This window comes from Pristiophorus japonicus, chromosome 15 (assembly GCF_044704955.1).
Source record: "Pristiophorus japonicus isolate sPriJap1 chromosome 15, sPriJap1.hap1, whole genome shotgun sequence".
NCBI classification, from domain to species: domain Eukaryota; kingdom Metazoa; phylum Chordata; class Chondrichthyes; family Pristiophoridae; genus Pristiophorus; species Pristiophorus japonicus.
The window spans coordinates 177,490,020-177,517,366 of NC_091991.1; the positions used below are offsets into that span (position 1 = coordinate 177,490,020).

A 27,347-nucleotide genomic window follows, 5' to 3' on the forward strand; every position below is an offset into this window, starting at 1 on the left:
GAACTTGCGGCGACACCACGGGTATGTGCGCACTTCATAAGCTCCCGCGGGAGAATGTTTTCAGGCACAACTTGTGCAGATGAAGCTGACAGTTGGATTGTCAATCTCTACAGACGGTAGTCCAGCTATTCACACCATCAGACTCAGCAATCAGGGTGAACGAATTACTCAATGACATCAGTATTTGAAATTCAACAACAACTTTTATTTATATAGCACCTTTAACGTAGTAAACGTCCCAAGGCGCTTCTCAGCAGTGTTACAAGACAAAACAGATAAATTTGACACCGAACCACACAAGAAATTACGACAGATGATCAAAAGCTAGGTTAAAGGAGCGTCTTAAAGGAGGAAAGAGAGGTCGAGAGACGGAGAGGTTTAGTGAGGGAGGGCTCAAACAGCTGAGGCACGGCCACCGATGGTTATAATCAACAAACATGTTTGAAAAATGAGCTTGAAATCTAAAAAGAAATAGATGTTGTCATGCGAAAATCTTTGTGACTTCTCTGAAGTCACACAGGCTACTTCAAGTAAAATGAACTTTTGGAGATTGAGATTTAGTGAGCTCTATGACCTAGGTGGTCACCGAGGAACTACAAAAACTTATATAACACTTTTACAAGCTAGCTGGCATTATACTTGTTGCCAAGTCTTGCACTTATGACCCGCATCACTGAGATATAATCATCTTGACTATGTGGATATTCAGGGAGCATTTTACATACACGCGTACTAAATTTTTATAGAGCCCTCCGACAGCCAAATATAAATAAAGGTATAATGAACAAGATCCTGCCAATGAAACAGTCATACAGTAAATTAACATCTTGCAAAAAGAGTAAGTGGGAAGAAATAATGTGTCAAGAGCTTTGCCCTTTTGTACTAGAAACCAAACTATCAGCTCTTCATGTTAAAATTCTACACATCCCAGATGGAACTAAAACTACATCAGAGGCAGAGGGATTTCATAGCCAATGCCATTTTTTACTTCAGGAGCCTTGACCATTTTCTTTTTTGGACAGAATTATTTAATTTACAACAATAATGCAGTTCCCCCAGGGCCAAGCAGCAGATTTGTGCTCATTCTAACTTAAGTCACAGATAGATATAAAGAAAGAGATCATTCACCTCAGTAGCCCTTTCCTGCTTTCTCTCCATACCCCTTGATCCATTTAGACGCAAGGGCCATATCTAACTCCCTTTTGAATATATCCAATGAACTGGCATCAACAACTCTCTGCGGTAGAGAATTCCACAGGTTAACAACTCTCTGAGTGAAGAAGTTTCTCCTCATCTCAGTCCTAAATGGCTTACCCCTTATCCTTAGACTATGTCCCCGGTTCTGGACTTCCCCAACATCGGGAACATTCTTCCTGCATCTAACCTGTCCAGTCTCGTCAGAATTTTATGTTTCTCTGAGATCTCTCCTCATCCTTCTAAACTCCAGTGAATACAGGCCCAGTCGATCCAGTCTCTTCTATGTCAGTCCTGCCATCCCGGGAATCAGTCTGGTGAATCTTTACTGCACTCCCTCAATAGCAAGAACGTCCTTCCTCAGATTAGGAGACCAAAACTGAAAACAATATTGCAGGTGAGGCCTCACTAAGGCCCTGTACAACTGCAGTAAGACCTCCCTGCTCCTATATACAAATCCCCTAGCTATGAAGGCCAACATACTATTTGCCTTCTTCACCGCCTGCTGTACCTGCATGCCAACTTTCAATGACTGATGTACCATGACACCAAGGTCTCGTTGCACCTCCCCTTTTCCTAATCTGCCACCATTCAGATAATATTCTGCCTTCATGTTTTTGCCCCCAAAGTGGATAACCTCACATTTATCCACATTATACTGCATCTGCCACACGTTTGCCCACTCCCCTAACCTGTCCAAGTCACCCTGCAGCCTTTTTGCGTTTTCCTCACAGCTCACACCGCCACCCAGCTTAGTGTCATCTGCAAAGTTGGAGATATTACATTCAATTCCTTCATCTAAATCATTGATGTATATTGTAAATAGCTGGGGTCCCAGCACTGAACCCTGCGGCATCCCACTAGTCACTGCCTGCCATTCTGAAAAGGACCCGTTTATCTCGACTCTCTGCTTCCTGTCTGCCAACCAGTTCTCTATCCACGTCAATACATTACCCCCAATACCATGTGCTTTAATTTTGCACACCAATCTCTTGTGTGGGACCTTGTCAAAAGCCTTTTGAAAGTCCAAATACACTGGTTCTCCCTTGTCCACTCTACTAGTTACATCCTCAAAAACTTCTAGATTTGTCAAGCAGGATTTCCCTTTTATAAATCCATGCTGACTTGGACCGATCCAGTCACTGCTTTCCAAATGTGCTGCTATTTGACAGAAATACTAAGTTAAGGGCATTACCTCAATTTTCACAGAGGCGGTAGATACTGGGACTGTGGAACCACCACAGGTCGATGTAAAGCAGTTAGTAAGACATAAAAAGAAGTTTCCCTTTAGTATAGAAGATTAAGGGGTGATATAATTCATGGTTATTAAATGATTTGATAGGGTAGATAGTGAGAAACTATTTCCTCTGGTGGAGGAGTCCAGAAGAAGGAGGTATTACCTTAAAATTAGAGTTAGGCTGTTCAGAGATGATATCAGGAAGCACTTCTTCACACAAAGGGTAGTTGAAATCTGGAACTCTCTCCCCTAAAAAGCTGCTGAGGCTAGGGGTCAATTGAAACATTCAAACTCAAATTGATAAATTTTTGCTATGCAAGGATATTATGGGTTATGGAACCAAGACGAGTAGATGGAGTTAAGATTAAGATCAGCAAGATCTAATTGAATGGCTGAACAGGCTCTCGAGGCTGAATGGCCTCCTCCTATTCCTATGTTCTTAAGTTACTCAAATTTAAGGTAGACGATTTACAAGGACCTGATGATTTCCATCTGAAGATCCAGAGGGAAGCTAGACGAGAAATAGTGGAGGCTTGGACTATAATTTTCCAAATTCTGTGTGGCGAGGAATATTGTTCCAAAGGATGGGAAGCTGGCAAAATGCGATTCCCCTCTTCAAAAAACAGAAACCGGGTTAAGCCAGGAAATTACAGAGCCATTGATTATACTTCAGTTGTTGATAAACTAATTGAGTCTATAATATGGGATGAAATTGCTAAGCATTCAGAGGATGATGAGTTAATCCGAGTCTACCAGCATGGATTTCCAAAAACGGGTTCTATTTGACCGGTGCAGCTGCAGCAGGGAGAGAAGGCAAATAAGTAGTGTAAAGAAATCGAAGGGTGACATCACAGCCAAGGGAGTAAGTGATTGGCTGGTAATTGGTGAGTAGTTTTTCTTTTTCCTCACTTTATTAAGTAACCTTTTAGCATTGTTGTTAGCAAATTAAGTTAACCTAAGGGTTAAGTAACGGCTGGAGAGCTCGGGCACATGTTATGCACCTCCTGTGCTATGTGAGAAGTCAGGGACGCTTCCAGTGTCCCTGACGACTACATGTACGGGAAGTGCATCCGCCTGCAGCACCTGACAGACCGCATTGCGGTACTGGAGCTGCGGGTGGATTTACTTTGGAGCATCCGCGATGCTCAGGATGTCGTGAATAGCACATTTAGTGAGTTGGCCACAGCGCAGGTAAAGGGTACACAGTCTTGTCGGACCTCATCCTGTTTTTTTACCTATATGCACCACGACAACTGGCTGTTCACCCTCCCTCTTCAAAATGTCCTGCACCTGCTCCGAGACATCCTTAACCCTTGCACCAGGGAGGCAACATAGCATCCTGGAGTCTCGATTGCGGCCGCAGAAACGTCTATCAATTCCCCTTACAATAGAATCCCCTACCACTATAGCTCTCCCACTCTTTTTCCTGCCCTCCTGTGCAGCAGAGCCACCCACGGTGCCATGAACTTGGCTGCTGCTGCTCTCCCGTGATGAGTCATCCCCCTCAACAACCAAAGCGGTGTATCTGTTTTGCAGGGGGATGATGTGTAATGAGAAAAGACTAATTAGCAATCTTGTTGTGCGAGGTCCCTTGGGGAAGAGTGACCATAATATGGTAGAATTCTTTATTAAGATAGAGAGTGACACAGTTAATTCAGAGACTAGGGTCCTGAACTTAATGAAAGGTAACTTTGATGGTATGAGACGTGAATTGGCTAGAATAGACTGGCAAGTGATACTTAAGGGGTTGACGGTGGATAGGCAATGGCAAACATTTAAAGATCACATGGATGAACTTCAACAATTGTACATCCCTGTCTGGAGTAAAAATAAAACGGGGAAGGTGGCTCAACTGTGGCTAACAAGGGAAATTAAGCATTGTGTTAAATCCAAGGAAGAGGCATATAAATTGGCCAGAAAAAGCAGCAAACCTGAGGACTGGGAGAATTTTGTAACACAGCAGAGGAGGACAAAAGGTTTAATTAGGACGGGGAAAATAGAGTATGAGAGGAAGCTTGCTGGGAACATAAAAACTGACTGCAAAAGCTTCTATAGATATGTGAAGAGAAAAAGATTAGTGAAAACAAATGTAGGTCCCTTGCAGTCAGATTCAGGTGAATTTATAATGGGGAACAAAGAAATGGCGGACCGAAATTGAACAAATACTTTGGTTCTGTATTCACGAAGGAAGACACAAATAACCTTCCGGAAATACTCGGGGTCCGAGGGTCTAGTGAGGAGGAGGAACTGAAGGAAATCCTTATTAGGTGGGAAATTATAATAGGGAAATTGATGGGATTGAAGGCCGATAAATCCTTGGGGCCTGATAGTCTGCATCCCAGAGTACTTAAAGAAGTAGCCTTAGAAATAGTGGATGCATTGGTGATCATTTTCCAACAGACTATCAACTCTGGATCGTTTCATATGTAACACCACTTTTTAAGAAAGGAGGGAGAGAGAAAATGGGTAATTATAGACCGGTTAGCCTGACATCAGTAGTAGGGAAAATGTTGGAATCAATTATTAAAGATGAAATAGCAGCAAATTTGGTAAGCAGTGATGGGATCGGTCCAAGTCAGCATGGATTTATGAAAGGGAAATCCTGCTTGATAAATCTTCTAGAATTTTTTGAGGATGTAACTGGTAGAGTCGACAAGGGAGAACCAATTGATGTGGTGTATTTGGACTTTCAAAAGACTTTTGACAAGGTCCCACACAAGAGATTGGTGTGCAAAATTAAAGCACATGTTATTGGGGGTAATGTCCTGACGTGGATAGAGAACTGGTTGGCAGGCAGGAAGCAGAGAGTCGAGATAAACGGGTCCTTTTCAGAATGGCAGGCAGTGACTCATGGGGTGCCGCAGGGCTCAGTGCTGGGACCCTAGCTATTTACAATATACATTAATGAGTTGGGTGAGGGAATTGAGTGTAATATCTCCAAGTTTGCAGATGACACTAAGCTGGGTGCGGTGTGAGCTGTGAGGAGGACGCAAAAAGACTGCAGGGTGACTTGGACAGGTTAGGTAACTTAGGCAAATGCGTGGCAGATGCAGTATAATGTGGATAAATGTGAGGTTATCCACTTTGGTGGCAAAACCACAAAGGCAGAATATTATCTGAATGGTGGCAGATTAGGAAAAGGGGAGGTGCAGCGAGACCTGGGTGTCATGGTACATCAGTCATTGAAAGTTGGCATGCAGGTTCAGCAGGCGGTGAAGAAGGTAAATGATATGTTGGCCCACTTAACTAGGGGATTTGAGTATTGGTGCAGGTGTACAGGGCCTTAGTGAGTCCTCACCTGGAATATTGTGTTCAGTTTTGGTCTCCTAATCTGAGGAAGGATGTTCTTGCTATTGAGGGAGTGCAGTGAAGGTCCACCAGACTGATTCCTGGGATGGCAGGACTGACATATGAGAAGAGACTGGATCGACTGGGCCTGTATTCACTGGAATTTAGAAGGATGAGAGGGGATCTCATAGAAACATATAAAATTCTGATGGGACTGGACAGGTTAGATGCAGGAAAAATGTTCCCGATGTTGGGGAAGTCCAGAACCAGGGGACATAGTCTAAAAATAAGGGGTAAGCCATTTAGGACTGAGATGAGGAGAAACTTCTTCACTCAGAGAGTTGTTAACCTGTGGAATTCCCTGCCGCAGAGAGTTGTTGACGCCAGTTCATTGGATATATTCAAGAGGGAGTTAGATATGGCCCTGACAGCTAAAGGGATCAAGGGGCATGGAGAGAAAGTAGGAAAGGGGTACTGAGGTGAATGATCAGCCATTGAATGGTGGTGCAGGCTCGAAGGGCCGAATGGCCTTCTCCTGCACCTGTTTTCTATGTTTCCATATTTCTACCTTATAGAATGCCTTGAATAAATAATAGAAGATAAAGCAAGTGCAGTGGAAATGCTGCATAAAGATTTCCAAGAAGTATTTGACAAGGTATTATACAAGACTTAGAAGAAACATATATGGCACATGGAATTAAGGGAATGTTCCAAAATGGAGAGCTGGTTAGAGGGCAGAACTCAAAAGGAAGGGCTATAAATAGGTTTCACAGACTCGAAAGGTGCTGTGAGTAATGCTTCACTGTCTATGTTGGGGCTGTTATTTTCTATATATAAAATGATCTGTATTTATGGAATGAGGGAACAATATTAAAATTAGCTGATGACACCAAAATGAAGTGTATGACAAACTGTGACCGAGGACTGTGGAAGACTACAAGAGAACAGAGATAGGCTAGCAGGAGGGGCTGATAGGTGGCAGATGCAGTTCAATATAGAAAAATTTGAAGTAATACATTTGGAAGAATGAAGGAATTAGACCTTAAATGGTAAATTTTAATTGGAATGGAGGAAGTGTGTATGCTTGGTGTGCAGGCACACAGATCATTAAAAGGTAGCAGCCCAAACAGGTAAATCCGTACAGAAAAGGCAAACTGGATACTCGATTTTGTATCTAGAGGCATAGAATACAATGAAATGGCATACAAGTCTTTTAAAAAATGATCCCGTGCATGTAAAATTATCAACACACGTACCTTGATAAGTAGAATATTGCGTTTCTCCATACGTCGGGCATTTGCTTCCTGTTGCTCCCGCTTCTTCTGTTCTGAGAGCAGCTGGGTTCGCAAGTTCAAAACATCATCCTGAAGCTGCCGTCGAGTTTTTTCCAACATTCGAGCACTACAATGATAGATAAACACGGAGCAGGATTAGAAATGCACAGTAGACAGGACAGAAAGCAAGTGAGTGGCTTTATTAGCTTCCCACAAGACATTACATTATTTCTTTCAATGAAGTGAAAGACTAGCAGGAGTTGACTGACGGAAAGTTTCAGATTATCAAATCTCAGGAAAATTGCCAACTTAGATCCTTTTTTCAAGTAGCAAGAGGCACATTTGCAGTGATCTTTTCCCCAGAATGGCGAGTGTCTAATTTCAACCAAATTGTCAGGTGGAAAGGCACAGGGAAGTAAATAAAACTAAGAAGCAAATCAACTGGTCTCTGTGGTATGATTCCTTAGCAGTCCGTTACTAAACAGGATTGCCAGAAGCCTCCGACAACCTGTCTAAATACCCTTTCAGATTGAAACTGCTGAATATCAAGAGGGGTGGAAGATGTAATGAGCAAACAAAAATTACAAAATGAAAAAATGAATTGATTTTCACAGACTGAGCCACAAAAGTCCACCATTTTTATCCTACCAACTCTCGATGTGATGTCCTCAATTCCAATGGCCACACTGGTGGCTAAAGTTTAAACAGAATAGCCAGAAGTCTTTAAACAGCTGTTAGGGTCTTTTGCATGAGTGAAACAGCACTGGAAGTCAGTCTCTGGTGGCATATTTGTTTGTTTTTTCTATAGTAGTGAATGATCCTTGGAATCTTAGTTTAGGCTTGAACATTAATTCTAGGATGCCGCATGCAGCTGCTATTATGTGAACAGTTAGACATGTGCACTCACTTTTATGTCCAATTCATATGCATGCGAATTATCAGCAAAAGCAAAAGACAAATAATTGGCATATTTAACAAATTGCTGAAATGTGATTTTTCTCACAGCCCATTAGCACCTTGTTTATTAATTTGATTGAGGTGGCATTTATGCAATAGAATTCAAAATAAAGCTTATTTTGCTTTTTCATCAATTCCCAAAATGAATGTTCGGCATGGACTTGCTCATTATTTCAGCCACCAAATATAATTAAGATTTGTCATTATCCTCACAGGAAACAATTTGGAAACACGCGTCTCTAAGCCACTTGCACCTTTGCAATCTCATTTTCAATTAGGTCGCCTTCCCTGCCTCCATCATGTGCAAGGTTCTGCTTTGAACACGGCTTTAGGTCCTTGGTCGGCGGAGACGGCAGAATCCTCAAGGAATGCAAGCAACTTAAAACACAAATCTTAAAATTCAAAATTTCCAAGCACCAACTCAAGAGAATTGGAGGGTAGTAAGCCCACAATAGGCAATCTAACGTTCGTCCCCATTTGTTAATCTGCACATATCATTAGGATTGAGATTAGATATTGAATGGTAGAATTTTGAAGACATAAATGTTCATACCTATTAAAGCACCACACTGCAGAGGCATTTGTGATTCCAAGTCAAGACACTGAAAGTGAATTTGGACCACAGTACAGATATAGGGCCCAAATTTCCCCATGAGTTGCACCGTTTTTTTTGGTGTAACTTGATTTTTCTGGTGTATCTTTTTAGTTGCAAATATGGCTATTTAAGTTGCGCCAGTGTAAGTGAGTTAGGTTTTTTGTTAGATCAGTTTTTTTTTCCCCAAAAGGGGGTCACTTACACCAATTATGCCAATTTGGCCAGAAAAAAGTTGTACTAAACTAACTTAGGACAGCGTATGTGTCCACTTCTGTCCGCACAGAAAGACCTTACTTATAGTTAAGGAATCGGCGCAAGTAACTACATTTAAAGCACCACCAAGCACCAAACAAAGTACAAAAAGTAATAAGCAATTAATTAACGAATAAAATAGAAAGAACCCTGCCCCTAAGGCACCAAGACCAAAGTAATAAGCAATCAATAAATAACAAATAAAAAAATAGAAGGAACCTTGCACCTAAAGCACCAAAATCAATCAGTAAATAATAAAAAATAGAAGTCCTACCTTAGGGAACGCAGCAGGCCGCCGATGAGGGAGCCCATTCGGTCAGGGCTAGGAACAGCATGCTTTGGGCCCCTCCCATGCAGCCTGCAGCATGCGTTTGCAGAACAGGCCGGCCAGAAGGGAGCTACTGCACGTGCATGCAGACTCTAGCGTGCATGTGCAAAGGTCCTGGCACTGTTTTCAGCGCCGGGACCTGGCTCCGCCCCCAATCCATTAGGCCACACTGCACCACGATCAAGGAGAGGCTGGGTAACGGTCAGAATACGGACGTCTTTTTTCGGCACGCTTGGAGGCGGACAAAAGCGCGCACCTCGGGTGAGGGCGCCAGAAAAACAGGTTAGGGAAATTCTAGCCCAAAGTTACCAGATTGGGTGAATGCTCTTATCGAGCAACGCTTAGATACAAGATAGTTGGAATGTTGCATTCTAGCAGTTTAAAGTTATGGCCTCACCATTAATGGCCTTTTTTCCCCCCAAACAGGAATGGCACAATAACTGCACACGGTATACTTTACAACATAGCAAAAGACCACCATTTCAAAAAATATTAGACACAACAATGGACTGCTACCAACAAAGAGAGGAAAAGAACTAAGGGTGCAATGTTGTATAGATGGTAACTTATGAACTTTGGCAATGCAAGATTAATTTCTCTTGTTCCACCACCTCCTGTTGTTCTCTCTATTCTGCTGAAGACAATTTTCTGCAAGTCACATAGGATAATAAAATTGCACATGTTGCATGTCTGTGTGAAGCACATTTAGTGCTTATGAGTTAAGATCTTCACTTTGTAATGAAGAATGTAGTTATGGGATCAAGTATCGGCTATGACTGATGTTCAAATCCTATAATTGCACATTTGACAAGTTTCATTTAGCTCCCACTTAGGTGCTATGTGATGTAGACTACCTGTCGGAAATGGCGAAATGCCCATGGGACGATTCTCCTTCTAGCCAGGGTAGCAGAGTTAAACTAATGGAATCCTCAGCTTAAAAAGATCTGACAACTACAAATGTTTAGTCAACAAGTTCTCCAGGGCAATAAACTTGAAACGAACACTGGCGAGTAACAACCAACTTTGCAGCTGTTATGTAGCTTACACCAATACTGGAGTGCCAAGATGGTTCTGGTAATATTGCTTCTGAATACAACTTCTCCAATTCTAATACCCTCCACCTTCATCAGGCCTCCTAGTGCTATAAGATATCCCTTCCTAGTGGGTAGATAGGCCACCGACCAATGCCACTCACAAAACCATTTGGTATTGCACAAGGACTATCTTTTCTTTGTAATTTTTCTGAGGATACCAGTTTCTTACATTTTCTCCGAATTCCTCCGTTCTCCCCAGGGTAAGCACGATCGGCAGCCAGGATGGAGTGGCACCCCAACTTTCAAAAATGCCACCGAGCTGAAAGGTAGGAGGGAGCCAAAGCAGGTGAGGGATAACTCTCCTTTCAAGTTACTTCCCCATTTGGGTTGGAGATGCATGACAGCTATTCAGCATCTCCTTGTAGCAATACAGAGAATCAAACTTTCACACCACCTGCCATAGTTCACGATATCGGCTGCTGATCTACCACACAGCTCCATCCTTTTTGCAAGTTCATTATATGTCTAGCATGAATTGAAGTCCTACCAGCCCTCAACACAGCATGTTATAGCTCCAAATTCCTGTAGTTTTGCACCAATTGGATGTAAATGCTCCATGCTTCTTGATTTACTGGATCGTTTAGGAGCATAACATGGAAGTTCATGGGCCATATATAAAGTTTAAAACCAATGTTCTTAGTCATTTCCATGTATCTTGGGCTGCTGATCCTGATAGATCTTGGTGTACCACTTTAGGATGTATCCATCAATGACGCTGCAGCTCTGACAACAGCCCTCTGCATGCCTCCAAATCAAACGCGACAATGTAGCTGGTAAGAAATAAGAGCAAATAAAGTGGAATTGCCTGGACCTTGTGTGTTATATTGCGAGGACTAACAGGCCACGTGTGGCCTACAGGTCATAGTTGGGTGCCCCTGTGCTTGTCTATCCTTTTGGTGCTGTTCACAGTGAGGCAGGGGATATCCTATTTTATAACCAGCAAACAACTGCTGTTATAAAATACAGTAGCATTGCTCGAGGATTTCAATAGATTATGTTTCACCTGTGGAGCTCTGGTACCAAAAGTCAGAATCGAAGCACGAGAAATATAAAATAAATAAATGAAATGAATAGGATGGGGTTAGGTAGCAAAAACAACAAATTTGAGTAGTGTAGGATGGGAAGAATGAAATAAGAAATAAGAGTGGGAAACATAGAAAATAGGTGCAGGAGTAGGCCACTCAGCCCTTTGAGCCTGCACCACCATTCAATAAGATCATGGCTGATCATTCATGTCAGTACCCCTTTCCTGCTTTCTCTCCATACCTCTTGATCCCTTTAGCCGTAAGGACCATATCTAACTCCCTCTTGAATATATCTAACAAACTGGCCTCAACAACTTTCTGCGGTAGAGAATTCCACAGGTTAACAACTCTCTGAGTGAAGAAGTTTCTCCTCATCTTGGTCCTAAATGGCTTACCCCTTATCCTTAGACTGTGACCCCTGGTTCTGGACTTCCCCAGTATCGGGAACATTCTTCCTGCCTCTAACCTGTCCAATGCCGTCAGAATTTTATATGTTTCTATGAGATCCCCTCTCATCCTTCTAAACTCCAGTGAATACAGGCCCAGTCGATACAGTCTCTCCTCATATGTCAGTCCTGCCATCCGGGAATCAGTCTGGTGAACCTTTGCTGCACTCCCTCAATAGCAAGAACGTCCTTCCTCAGATTAGGAGACCAAAACTGAACACAATATTCCAGGTGAGGCCTCACCAAGGCCTTGTACAACTGCATTAAGGCAGATCTGGGTAAATAAATTTAAAAAAACTAGGAAGGGAGGAGATGGATGAGGAAATAAATAATGGAGTACAGAAAATCTTAGGGTAGAAATAAATGAGTAGGAATTGACCCCACTGAATAATGAATAAATAAGATGTGAACCAGAGTGGAAAATAAGCAAATAAATTAGGAAGTACAGAACTGAAAAATGTATGAGTGAGTGAGAAGGAACAAAGCCAGCTAGAAAATGAAGTAAAGAAGGATGGACTGTGGTTTTGAAGAAATAAATGAAGGGACAGTACGAGCCTGGATGGAAATAAACCATTTAAACTAAATGAGATGGTGGCTGAGCACAGAATGGGTCTGGAGAAAGGAGGATTGCATACAGGAAAAAGGGACAAATTCAGCATGGCAAGGAGTATTACATTGCATAGATAACAAGAGAAGGCAACCGGATAGGGAGGTTAAGGGGGCAAAGACTAAAATTAGATGTACATACATAATGTTAGAAGCATTCAAAATAAAATGGTGCAATTGGAGGCAATGGTAACTATCAGCAATGTCATCGGAATCACAGAGACACGGCTAATCCAGGGTGATGGATGAGAGCATAGCTTACAAGGGCACAGGCCATTCAGAAAGGATTCAGAAATAGGAGAGTTGCCTTATATGCAACGTGCCAATTGGGATGTTAAAGTAGTCAAGCTAACACAACAGGAAAAGCTATTGTATGAAACTATCTGGGCAGATACGTTCCACAAGAGCCAAGGCAATATTTGTGGTTTGCTGCAGACCATCAGGCCAAATAAAGAGAATGCCTCATCACAAAATTAGCAAAGTGAGAAAAAGGATGGGGGAGTTTAGCCAGTCTAATATAAACTGGGAAAGACTCAGAACTGGTTAATGCAGTGCATTCAGAAGCAGTTGTGCATCAGGGAACCCACAAGAGGCAGATCTTTTCTGCACTTAGTTCTTGTGAGTGAAGGAAGCACTATTTAGAGAGCATAGTGAACCATTAGGTAATAGTCATCATGCACACAGTAACTTTAAATTAGACTTGGGAAACAGAGAGCATACCTAACCAAACCCGAGTACCTTCAGATAGGCAAGTTTCAGATGTACAAGGATCCTAGCTTGCTAACAGAGATTTGGGGGCGAGACTGAAGAATATATCTGTTGAGGTTAAATTAATATCCTTCGAATACATGATATTTGCAGGCCAAGTACAAGAAAAAGCTAAATAAAAATGCTTCAGAACAGTGAGAAAATTAAAAGGAAGATCTGGTTGTGGGGGGGGGGGGGTGGGGGGGGGATTACAAAGCTTGTAGGGAAAAGGCATAAGTATAGATTATACAGAAGCAGTTCAAAGAGAGAGTAGGGTACTCAAAGAAAGTTATAAGTAGATGTAGCAGCAGGTGCAAACCCCCTACCCCCTAAAACGCTCACTTGTTTTTGATACCTCCACCCTTCCTATTCATTTTCGTTGTTTTCCTGTGAAATACTATAAGAGCAAAAGAGTAATGAAGTGGACAGTTGCAAAAACTTAGTGACCAAATGGAGTCAAACATCAGGATGACCAGGAGATAATTAACATGTCAAATGGTTACTTCTGGGAGGTGTGGAAGGAAACTAACAATATATCAAACACATGTACGTGCTCTGGGACTTTGATATGAGTGGAGTAGACATTCCAGGTGGACTTAAATGACTGAAATCTATTAAGTACCTGGGATCAATGGAATAAGCCCCAAGATACTTAGGAACACAAGTGAAGATTTGTAAAGCAGAGATAGTCTGCTTTTGAGTGTGTTAACAAACATTTGAAAAACAGACTGAAAAACAGGCAGATTTAGTTCCCATTTCCGTTTGGAACAGAGGCGGCTGAAGGGAGACCTTATTGATGTGCATAAAATTATGAGGGGCCAAAGATTTTAAGTAAGTGGTAGGAAGTTTAGAGGAGATACGAGGGAGATTTCTTCACCCAGAGGGTGGTGGGGGTCTGGAACTCACTGGCCGAAAGGGTGGCAGAGGCAGAAACCCTCACCACATTTAAAAAGTACTTGGATATGCACTTGAAGTGCCATAACCTATATTGTTAGTTTCTTCCCACACCTCCCAGAAGTAACCATTTGACATGTTAATTATCTCCTGGTCATCCTGATGTTTGACTCCATTTGGTCGCTAAGTTTTTGCAACTGTCTATTTCATGACTCTTTTGCTTTTATATAACAATGAAATGAGTGGCTTGTAATCCGTTGAGTTCAAAACGAAGACCAAACAGGTACTGATGCATCTTTTTGACCCCATACACACAAGCCACAGCTTCTTTTTCTACCATGCTATAAGCTCTTTCCGCCTTTGACAAACTTCTCAAACATACGCAATAGGTTGTAGCTTACCCGACTCATTTGCTTGTTGGAGTACACAGCCAACCCCATATGATGAAGCATCACAGGCCAATACAAGACGCTTACATGGATCATAATGAACAAGTAACTTGTTTGAACAGAGCAGATTCTTAGCTTTCTCAAAGGCTCTATCTTGAGACACACCCCAGACCCAGTTGTCACCTTTTCGGAGTAGCTCATGCAGTGGCTCTAACAAAGTGCTCAATCTGGGTAAGAAATGACCAAAGTAGTTGAGTAGCCCAATGAATGAACGCAGCTCCGTCACATTCTGAGGCCTGCGTGCATTTTTGATGGCCTTGGTTTTCGAATCAGTAGGCCTAATGCCATCACCAGCAATCTTCCTTCCCAGGAATTCAACTTCAGGTGCCATGAAGACACACTTCGAAAATTTCAGCCTGAGTCCCACTTTGTCCACACGATGTAGGACTTCAAGATTGTTCAGATGTTCAGTAGTGTCGCGACCTGTGACCAGAATGTCATCTTGAAACACGACGGGTCTAGGAACGGACTTCATATTTCTCTGAAAAATGGCTGCAGCCAAACGAATTCCAAAAGGACACCGACAAACAGTCCTTTATGGGTGTTGATGGAGGTGAGTTTCTTCTAAGTGTCGACAAGTTCCTGTGTCATATAGGCCGACGTCAGAACCAGTTTAGTGAACAACTTTCCACCAGCTAGCATAGCGAACAGGTCATCAGCCTTCGGTAATGCATACTGATCCTGTTTCGAAAATCAGTTAATCGTAACCATGTAGTCTCCACAAATCCTGACAGTGCCATCACTCTTCAACAGGAACAATAGGACTGGCCCACTCATTAAACTTGACCGGTGATATGACCCCTTCACATTGGAGTCTGTCAAGCTCAATTTCAACCTTCTCGCTCATCATGTAGTGAACAGACCAAGCTTTATAATAGACAGGCCTTGCATCAGAATCCAGGTGAATCTGCACCTTGGCTCCAGTAAAATTACCAATGCCCGGTTCAAACAAAGAAGGAAACTTCTTCAATACTTGAGCACCCGAAGTGTCATCCACTGATGACAACGCTTTAATATCATTCCAATTATACTTGATTTTCTCGAGCCAATTCCTGCAGAAAAGCGGACCATTACCTGGGACGATCCATAACAGTAGATCATGAACCACACCATCATATGACACCTTGACTACTGCACTGCCAATCACCGGTATGAGTTCCTTAGTGTAAGTACGCAACTTGGTATTGACTGGACTCAGCTTAGACTTCACAGCCTCAGTGTCCCACAGCTTGTCGAATGTCCTTTGGCTCATTATCGACTGACTCGCACCCGTTCCAGCTCAATTGCTACAGGCACGCCATTTAACAATTATCGGCTGGTTCTTTCCCAAGAATGAATACAGACCATAGAGTTCCTCCTCAGGTTGTGTATCAGGGCCAGCACTGAACTGGTCATCATCAGCAATGTGATGAGCGGCAGCACGCTTCCTCAGTTGTGGGCACATTCTCTCCAGATGCCCCACTTTCGAACAGCCATTACAGGAGTACTGTTTAAACCGACACTGATGAGGCCGATGATTGCCCCCACAACGCCAACGGGGTGAAATTGGATTCGTACCAGTTGGCAGACTTTGAGCAGTCGAGTAAGCCCTGCCATAAGCAGCTCTGCCAGACATCGACACAATCTTGTTTACAGTACTTGCCACGGAGCTCCGACTCTTTGATGATATCTGCCTCGAATTATCAGTCGCCATGCATGCTTGGGCAGTCGCAATGGCCTTGCTCAAATCCAGCTTCTCTTCGGCCAATAACTTCCGAAGAATCACATCATGGTTGATGCCTATCACGAAGAAATCTCATAGCATGTCTTCCAACACGTTCCCAAACTTACACAACTCAGCAAGACGTCGCAGGTCGGCGACGAATCCAAACACATCCTGGTCTTCAGCACGAACATGCGTGTAGAAGCGATGGCATGAGCTGATGATCCCCTCTTTTGGTTTAAGATGGTCACGCACCAAAGCACACATATTCTTTGTCTGTTGGACGTAAAGGCAAGAGAAGATTCTTCATGAGGCCATAAATGTTTGGACCACAAACGGTGAGGAAAACCGCCCTGCGCCGAACTGCGTCAGCCTCTCCCTCCATTTTGTTGGCCACAAAATACTGATCCAGGCGGTCGATAAAATCTGCCCAATCCTCGCCATCCGCGAATCTCTCCAGAATTCCAATAGTGTCCATTGTACATGCGAAGGTTTTTAAGTTACCTCATTGCCAAATGTAATGAATGTAATGACTCAAAAGACTTGTTACTGTAAACTGCCTCAGGTGTAAACCTGATCCAACTTTATTCGCGCCCAAAGTTACCCGTGTGACATGGTACCCGCGCTTATATACCAGTGACTGCGCACGCGCGTGTACAATCCGATGACCTCCAACAGTGGCGCCCCTGGTGTCGGTGACCCCAAGCATAAATGCATAACAAATAGAAAATAACCAAATAAACAATAAACGATACAGTTTTAGAAGCCAGGAACTTGCTTTTTTGAGGAGGTGATATCTCAAATTGACAAAGTGGGGGAGTGCAAATAGCAGATTGTTCGGGACGTGGTAATAGGGCACTTAGAAAATCATAGTATGATTGGGTAGAGTTATGAAAGGGGAATTGTTTTTGACAAATCTGTTAGAATCTTTTGAGGTTGTAACTAGCAGGGTAGATAAGGGGGAACCAGTCAATGTGCATTTGGATTTTCAAAAAGCATTTAATAAGGTGCTGCACGAGATTATTTAACAAAATTAGGCCTCTTGGGATTGTGGGTAATATATTAGCATGGATTGAGGATTGGTTATCGGACAGAAACCAGAAAGTAGGAATAAACGGTCGTTTTCAGGTTGGCAGACTATAACTCAAGGATCAGTGCTTGGGCCTCAGCTATTTACAAACTACAGCAATGACTTCGATGAGGGGACTGAGTGTAATGTACCCAGGTTTGCTGATGATACAAAGCTAGGTGCTAAAATAAGCGGTGAGGCTGCAAAGGGATCTAGACAAAGTTAAGTGACTGGGCAAGAACAAGGCAGATGGAATATAACATGGCGAAATGTGAAGGCATCCACTTTGATAGGAAAATAGAAAAGCAGAACAAATTTTAAATGGTGAGAGATTGGGAAATGTTGGGAAATTCAGAGGGACCTGGGTACACAAATCAGGAAGTTAACACGCAGGTATAGCAAGCAATTAGGAAAGCAAATGGCATGTTAGCCTTTATTACAAAAGGATTGGAGTATAAAGTAAAGAAGTCTTACTGTAATTATATAGGGGCTTGGTGAGACCACACCTGGAGTACTGTGTACAGTTTTGGTCTCCTGACCTAAGGAAGGATATACTTGCCTTAGAAGGAGTGCAACAAAGGTTCACTAGACTGATTCCTAGGATGACGGGATTGACCTAGGAGGAGAGATTGAATAGACTAGGCCTGCCTGTATTCTCTGGAGTTTAGAAGAATGAGAGGTGATCTCATTAAAACATATAAAATTCTTATGGGGCTTGACAGGGTAGATGCTAGAAACATAGAAACATAGAAAATAGATGCAGGAGTAGGCCATTCGGCCCTTCGAGCCTGCACCGCCATTCAATGAGTTCATGGCTGAACATGCAACTTCAGTACCCCATTCCTGCTTTCTCGCCATACCCCTTGATCCCCCTATGATTATCATTCGCATAACAGCACAAATGTGAAAATCTCATCAAGCTTATTTTTGTTTCAAGTTACTCATTGGAGCCATCCTGCTGGCTATACTGTTGAGTCCCACATCTATATCATGTTTTCACTATGAGGTGTCAGCCTTGGCTCAGTGGTAGCTGATAAGTCAGAAGGTCATAGTTTCCTAGTGGGTGTCAGTAAAGAGTAAAGGTAAGTGTGTGAAATTTTCGTAGTCATTTCCACTTGTACTGTGAAACATACTTGCTGGTATAATTAATGATTTTTCCCTGTTGTATTTGAGTTATATTTGAAGGGAGATGGCACAGATTTAAGGTGATTGGAAATGGAACCAGAGGTGACCTGAGGACAAACGTTTTTATGCAATGAGTGGTTAGGATCTGGAATGCACTTCCTGATAGGGTGGTGGATACAGATTCAATAGTAGCCTTCAAAAGGGAACTGGATAAATACTTGCAGAAGAAAAAATTGGGAGGATGCTGGGAGGATGTTTCCCCTGGTTGGGTAGTCTGGAACTAGGGGGTCACAGAATAAGGGGTCGTCGATTTAGGACTGAGATGAGAAGAAATTTCTTCACTCAAAGGGTTGTGAATCTTTGGAATTCTCTACCCCAGAGAGCTGTGGATGCCTTGATTATATTCAAGACAGAGATCGACAGATTTTTGGATACTAAGGGAACCGAGGGATATAGGGGATAGTGCGGGAAGGTGGAGTTGAGGTAGAGATCAGCTATGATCTTACTGAACAGGCTCGAAGGGCCAAATGGCCTAATCCTGCTCCTATTTCTTATGTTCTTAGCCAACCGTAACAATCTTACCACCACGCTGGCTATCAGCAGCTTAGGGCTTGAATCTGGGACATCCCTTGTCTGCATAATTCAGTTGAACAATGAGCATTGGACTTCACAAGTAATCTATCAAAGTGGAGTTCCTCAATTATATTAATAGTTTGCTACATGTCAAATATGTAAAATTCACTGCCTATTTCATCTGATGGCAATGCATTAAAATAAAACCTTACCTACAAAAAAGGTAATTTGTGGTAATGTTGAAGTAATGAGCATTTTCTCATTTTAATTTATAACCAAATTAAAAGACAGATGATTAAATAGGCTTGCAGTTCATAGAAATTCTGATAGGTGCAGTCTTGGTCAATATATACATTATTTGGCAAATGAGTTATGCATTTATTTCCAACAAACTGTGCATAAACAGGCAATTGACTGACATAGCCTTTTATCGGCAAGGATGCATTCAAGTATCAAGGATGAAGTGTACTGATATGATATGCTCACAGAATGCTATTTCACTAAATTATCTTTTAATAACATGTCACACTTCTCACATCTGAAGATTTCCCCACTCTTCTCCTCTTACATTACTTCTCACAAACCGAAACAGAAATTTGAGCTAAACCACATCACTCCCATTGCAAACAAGGCCTATAAGTAGGTGCATCACCATCTTACGGTATGTAGTAGCTTGTAATATTGGCCCGAAATTTGCAGTTAGCGGCGATGCAAAGGCGTTTGCTGCTGTCCCCAAAGAACGCCGCCCAGAGAGATCTTGCGATCTCTGCGGCGAGAAGTTTGCCTTTTTCAACGCGCAAGTGATTGCAGCGCTCCATAGTGGAGAATCTCTAATGTGATCTGCTGTGACGTCAACAAGCTGTCTAAGCAACATTGCAGAATTCTTTCAGACAGGGAAGTAAGAAATGAGAACCTGCTTCTATCCCGACTTTTAAAAAATGTTGAGAGCAAAGCAAAGATTAGGGTTCTTGCACAGAGATAAGGTAGAAGCTAAAATGAACAAACGTTTACATTTTTTTTTAAAGTTTTACAAGTTTTTTTATTATTGTAATTTTTATCATAATGGAGAAATTTGACAGTCCACAAAATTAAAATTCATTTTTCAGGGCTATAACATTTGTTATAGCCCTGAATGTGCTGTTAAAACCCCAGTTTCACCTAATCCAACAGGACCCAACTTTTAATGGGATATTTAACAGAGATATTACCGCAGAAATACCCAGGTTTTCGTCTGTTTCACTGATTGCCGGCTATGGCGGGGGGGTCCACAGCACAGCCAGTGTCGGAGCAGTGAATGACTGTCCGCAACGTCAGGATTTCCGCATTTAGATGCGCATATACTACAACCTGAAGTTGCAGTCAGTTTCATAAGAACATAAGAAATAGGAACAGGAGTAGGCCATACGGCCCCTCGAGCCTGCTCAGCCATTCAATACGATCATGGCTGATCTGATCATGGACTCAGCTCCACTTCCCTGCCCGCTCCCCAAAACCCCTTATCGTTTAAGAAACTGTCTATTTCTGTCTTAAATTTATTCAATGTCCCAGCTTCCACAGCTCGAGACAGCGAATTCCACAGATTTACAACCCTCTGAGAAGAAATTCCTCATCTCTGTTTTAAATGGGCAGCCCCTTATTCTAAGATCATGCCCTCTAGTTCTAGTCTCCCCCATCAGTGGAAACATCCTCTCTGCATCCACCTTGTCAAGCCCCCTCATAATCTTATATGTTTCGATAAGATCACGTCTCATTCTTCTGAACTCCAATGAGCAGAGGCCCAACCTATTCAACCTTTCCTCATAAGTCAACCCCCTCATCCCCAGAATCAACCTAGTGAACCTTCTCTGAACTGCCTCCAAATCAAGTATATCCTTTTGTAAATATGGAAACCAAAACTGCACGCAGTATTCTAGGTGTGGCCTCACCAATACCTTGTATAGCTGTAGCAAGACTTCCCTGCTTTTATACTCCATCCCCTTTGCAATAAAGGCCAAGATACCATTGGCCTTCCTGATCACTTGCTGTACCTGCACACTAGCCTTTTGTGTTTCATGCACAAGTACCCCCAGGTCCTGTTGTACTGCGGCACTTTGCAATCTTTCTCCATTTAAATAATAACTTGCTCTTTGATTTTTTTCTGCCAAAGTGCATGACCTCACACTTTCCAACATTATACTCCATCTGCCAATTTTTTTGCCCACTCACTTAGCCTGTCTAAGTCCTTTTGCAGATTTTTTGTGTCCTCCTCACACATTGCTTTTCCTCCCATCTTTGTATCGTCAGCAAACTTGGCTGCAATATTTCAATGGGGTAATACCAGTGAACGCTGTTAATGCTTGCCCCTTGTATTTGCGTTGAGTTTCACATCAAAAGACCATTAAACAGAAATATTTGATAAAACTTACATTACACAATTATAAATGCATTTATCAGGTCTAAATCACGTGCCATTAATTAAATAGTAACAAGAAAAAAAATAAACACAAATTTTAATCATTTACTTCTGCAAGTTTCAAAATACAAATTGTAACATGAGCCAGATAGGCAATTTCAGCCTGATTTGACTAGAATAGTCTAAACTACAGGTTGCTTGTTCCAATGAAATAACTTTCAATTTTAGATCTTAATGGCAAATTGGGAATTAATCATATAATTCTTTATGTATTATACAGACTTGGAGTAATAAATCAACAGATTACTCCACTAAAATGCTGTATGAACATAAAGAACAGGAGATAATTACACAAAATTCAGAACAGTGAACAGATTTCAATAGGGCTCTGCATAAAATGCAGACGAGCCTAATGGGCAACCTTCAGCAGAGTTTGAACAACAATAATTCCCTGCATTTCAATAGGTTGGAATGTTATATTTACTTTTTTTTTTAGACAATTTTAAATTCATTCAGTCCACACTCTCACAACAAAGAAACTACTCATTGCTAAAATTGCATTTCAGTCACTCCATGGGCACTTTCACTAGGTTCACCTATTCAATCAGCCCCAACCAGGGCTAGTTTTAACATGTTAATTTCAACAATGACGTAGTTTCTTTGTTGCGACAGTGTGAGCTGAATGGACTTGCTTTTTTAATTAATTCAAATCCAAAATTGCCCAAGAAAGAAAATTAAATTAATCATCATCAAGAAAGCATGCATGTGTGAAGATAGACAGGGAAGGATTCAGTGCATCAAAATTCAATATTATGGAAGCGAATAGGAACTAATTCATTTGATCCATTCAAATTCTAAACAACGCAGAATGAACAGAGGAGAAAAGAGCATAGGAAAAGCAACAAGAGAATCAATTTGGCCTGCTGTAGCTGTGGTACCTATTGAGATCTCTCACCCCTTTCAACAGACTGAAAAGGCTGGGGATCTTTTCTCCAGAAAGAGAAGGTTGAGAGGTGACCTGACAGAAGCCTTTAAAATTATCAATGGGTTTGATGGGATAGACGTAAAGAAGATGTTCCCACTTGTAGGGAGTCCAAAACTAAGGGTCATAAATACAAGAGAGTCACTAATAAATCCCATAAGGAATTCAGGAGAAATTTTAGTGGTGGTTAGAATGTGGAACTTGCTACCGTAAGTAGTTGAGGCGAATAGCATAGATGCCTTCAAGGAGAAACTGGATAAGTACATGAGGTAGAAAGAAATAGAAGCATATGCAGTTACGGTAAGATGAAGTTGGGTGGAAAGGGCTCGTGTGGAGCATAAACACCAGCGTGCGTACACCAGTTGATCCGAATGGTCGGTTTCTGTGCTGTAAATTGGATGCAATTCCATTTAATAATATTTAACACTGCTTCGATTCTTCACCAAGCATGTTGATGAACCACGCCCTGAGACCACTTAATGATGGGAAACAGCAGCAACAAAACTAATTTGGACTAAGTGGGCAGCTCCTTCAAAGAGCTGGTGCAGACATGATGGGACGAATGGACTTCTTCTGTGCTGTATCATTTTGTGATTCTGTGAAATTGACAGGAGTCAAAAGCTAAAAAAGCACAGGTTACACAATGCATTCTAGTTTTGGAGCTATGCCAGACCCAAGCACCTTTCTTCCCAAAACAGCAAGTCAAAGCTGCAACCTCAGAAGCACAGCAACAGGATGAGAGTAACTGAATATGAATGCAGAGATGGAGTCATGCCATGGTGCAGCAGGGACCAGAGAGAGAAAGTGTAGGTAAGAATGGCTGAGGAGGAGGTGCTCACAGTTGAATATCGATTTTAGAGTTTTTGCATTGAGTGGTGTTTGTCTTTGGGTTTAACAGTTAAATCTGAAAATTGAGGACCCGACTATTACAGAGAAGTCATAAAATAGCCTGGCTTGAGTTAACAACAGAGACTCTGTCTTTGACTCAAGTGTTCTCGACTCCATCCCGCAGCATGCTACCCGCCACCACCTCAGTGAGACCCCAACACTGCATGAGGTAGAAAAGGCCATAAGACAGCTAAAAAACAACAAGGCTACGGGAGAGGATGGAATCCCTGCTGAGGCACTGAAGTATGGCGGAGAGGCACTACTGGTGCGAATACACAACCTCATCTCTCTCAGCTGGAGGGAGAAGAGCATGCCAGGAGACCTCAGAGATGCATTGATGGTGAACATCTTTAAAAATGGGGACAAGTTCGACTGCGGCAACTATCGAGGAATCTCCCTGCTATCAACCACTGGGAAAGTCGCCGCTAAGTCCTCCTCAACCGTCATCCCCCGTGGCCAAGGAGTTTCGCCCGGAGTCGCAGTGCGGATTTTGTCCCCTCCGGGGCACAACGAACATGATCTTTGCAGCACGACAGCTGCAGGAAAAAAGCAGGGAACAGTGCCAGCCCTTATAGATGGCCTTCTTCGACCTTACAAAGGCCTTCAACACTGTCAACTGCGAGGGTCTATGGAGCTTCGTCCTCCGTTTCGGATGCCCCCAAAAGTACATCGCCATACTCCGCCAGCTCCACGACAACATGCAAGCCATGATCCTTACCAACAGATCCATCACAGACCCAATTCATGACAGGACCGGGGTCAAGCAGGTCTGCGTCATCGCCCCAAATCTCTTCTCAATCTTCCTCGCTGCCATACTCCACCTCACAGTTAATAAGCTCCCCGCTGGAGTGGAGTTAAACTACAGAACCAGTGGGAAGCTTCAACCTTCGCTGTCTTCAGGCCAGGTTCAAGACCACTCTAACCTCTGTCGGCGAGCTACAGTACGCGGACGACGCCTGTGTCTGTGCACAGGACATAGTCGACGTATTTACCGAGGCATATGAAAGCACGGGCCTTACGCTAAACATTAGTAAGACAAAGGTCCTCCACCAGCCTGTCCTCGCTGCACAGCACTGCCCCCCAAACATCAAGATCCACGGAGTGGCCCTAGACAACGTGGACCACTTCCCCTATCTCGGGAGCCTCCTATCAACAAGAGCAGGCATTGATGATGAGATCCAACACTGCCTCCAGCTCACCAATGCAGCCTTCGGCCGCCTGAGGAAAAGAGTATTTGAAGATCAGTCCCTCAAAACTGTCACCAAGTTCATGGTCTACAAGGCCGTAGTAATACCCGCCCTCCTGTATGGCTCAGAGACGTGGATCATGTACAGTAGACACCTCAAGTCGCTGGAGAAATACCACCAGCGATGTCTCCGCAAGATCCTGCAAATCGCCTGGGAGGACAGACGTACAAACATTAGCGTCCTCGTCCAGGCCAACATCCCCAGCATTGAAGCACTGACCAACACTTGATCAGCTCCGCTGGGCAGGCTACATAGTCCGCATGCCAGACACGAGACTCCCAAAGCAAGTGCTCTACTCATAAGTTGTCCACGGCAAACGAGCCAAAGGCGGGCAGAGGAAACGTTACAAGGACACCCTCAAAGCCTCCCTGATAAAGTGCGCCATCCCCACTGACACCTGGGAGTCCTTGGCTATAGACCGCCGTAAGTGGAGGAAGTACATTCGGGAGGGCGCTGAGCTCCTCGAGTATCGTCACCAAGAGCATGCAGAAATCAAGCGCAGGCAGCGGAAGGAGCGTACAGCAAACCAGGCTCCCTGCCCACCCTTTCCCTCAACGATTGTCTGTCCGACCTGTGACAGAGACTGTGGTTCTCGTATTGGACTGTATAGCCACTTAAGAACTCATGCTAAGAGTGGAAGCAAGTCTTCCTCGATTCCGAGGGACTGCCTATGATGATGATGATGACACTGAGTGCAGGATGAACAACACATTCTGCTAGAGATCCCTGGAGATCACAAGCAATGAGGACAGCAGAGTGAGGTGGTCAGAAGGCAATAATGTTGGAATAATGGGAACTTCAATACACCCAACAGAAACTGGAATTTTAACAATGAAAATCAAGCAACAGAATCAGAAATTATAAATTTGCTGTAAAATTGCTTTGAGACCACATGTCACGGACCCGGCTAACGATAACTACATCTGGATTGGATTCTGGCCAGTGATGAGAATAGCAACCACAAATTAGGACTGGAACTCCAGGGACTTCTAACCATATGATGATAACACTTGAGATTATCCAGCAATCAGCACCAGTAAGAACCAGGACAAATATATACACTTGATTTTAAAAAGGAAAAATTTCAAAGGAATGTGTTAATGTCTGACAGAAATTAACTAGCAAACATGTCTAAAAAGATATCACAGTTGGGGGACGGGGGGGGAATTGGAATACTATTACAACTATAGCATTCACTCTGGAAGTACAGTCGGCTCCACTGTATAATTGATTACGTCAGACAAAATTTTTTAAAACTGAAGCGATACAGTTCAATCATAAATCAATTTCTTATGCAGGTTTAATTGAACAATTAATGACCATTATAAGCAATTGATTTACTATTAAACGCCACTTGCTTTGGTTTGGGATTCGCGGTTTATTTACAATCCCACTTGTTTTCCAGGATCTGTTATGTCATCGCTGCAAGATGCACTGCACATACAGCTGATCCCAGCAAATATCCATTTATATGAATATATTTAAAATTGTACATCTACATGCACATCCTGTTAACTTTTTTTATTCTAAATTCCTGTAATTGAAATAGCCTATGTAAACTGGTCACTGTGTGCTGGAGCTCCCCATGGAGAACACACTTGACCCTGTGGTTTTGCGTTAATGGGAACCTGCGTCACTTCCTGGCCAAATGTGTAAATGTCAACATTAATACTGTATCTTACTCTGAAATTAATATTGATGCGCAGTGGGGCATGAAAATAAACAGATTACAAAACCACACTTTTTGTAATGCACCTGGGCAATTGGTTAATATTAGTTCAGTGGAGAAAGAGTAGAGATGCTGACTTTATCTTAACCTTTGTATAAACTGCAACTTCAATTCTCTGCATTAATTTACTAAATTGCAGAGTGAAGTGCTGAAAACCTAAAATCATCAAAGCATCATAATATGAAAAGGAACAAAACTAGTGGCAATCACAGAAAAGTGAAATCTCAAATTCTTGAAGATCACCAAACAGGAAACGAGTCATCTCATGCTATATGGGCACCCTGTTCTGTAACAGGAGCGACATAGGGATTTTAATGGGATTGGCCTATTCTAAATCAGCTCTAGCGACTTCATTCAACTTCGATTTTGTCATCATACATCACAACAAAGATTTTGAGCACAGTAATGTCAAGCCAACCATTACCTGAAGCTGCAGTATCTTTGAGTTCTTTCTAAGTGCACAGCCCTTCATTTTTTCCCACTTGATAACATGAGGCAATTAAAACATTGATGGCTCAGTGGCACATCAACCTGGCATACTATCAAACAGAACTGAGATGAGAAAAAGAAACTGTTGAAAAGGAGCCATTACTTTAAAATTATTTAACATACAGACCCGTACTGGCTTTGGTCAATGCTACGAAGTGATGACACGTACAGCTGGTAATTCAAGTTTCATGAGGTCTTCTGTCTTTATACTACATTGTTATTTTCTTTCAAACCAGTATATTTATCAGACAAGCCCCTGGCTAATATATATATTAAAAAAAACAGCTTTCAGTGCAGTACACACATCAACCTCAGAGCCATTGATTGAAGACTGGCATGGCAATCTAGCAACTGGGAAGCAATTATTGATAAATGGCAGCGCTTGTCCCTGTTCTTGGGTTCAGAAACTGCACACAAATGGTTTAAATGACCCAAACTGATGATGAATCACGTTTGTGTTAATAGGTCATGATGGAAACCGAGATCATGTTGTCTTGGTGGCACAGTGGATTAGAACAATGTCCTTTTACCTCGAGGGCCTGGGTTCAATCAGCCCACATTGATTTCAATGAAAGTCTCCAGTCTGTTGTCTCTAATAGCCCTCTAAGTAAAATAAGTTTGGAAGTTCCTTGTAAGTATTGGCCCACAGCACATGCTTGATCTTAGTTAAGTAGTAAGTGGCACTAAATTGTGGACAGTCACTCCGTTGCCGCAGGATTACTGATGTGGCAAATGGAAACATTTATACAATACAGGATGCTCTGA

The 27,347-nt window shown here is 42.5% G+C and overlaps 1 protein-coding gene across 1 annotated transcript in view; it reads right to left on the minus strand.

Moving 5' to 3' along the window:
• mad1l1 (mitotic arrest deficient 1 like 1) overlaps nucleotides 1-27,347 on the minus strand; it is a 614,071-nt gene that overhangs the window by 382,712 nt on the left and 204,012 nt on the right. Inside the window, exon 11 of the mRNA XM_070856648.1 lies at nucleotides 6,976-7,120. Coding sequence (XP_070712749.1) covers nucleotides 6,976-7,120 — 145 coding nt within the window. The remainder of the gene's footprint in view (nucleotides 1-6,975; nucleotides 7,121-27,347) is intronic.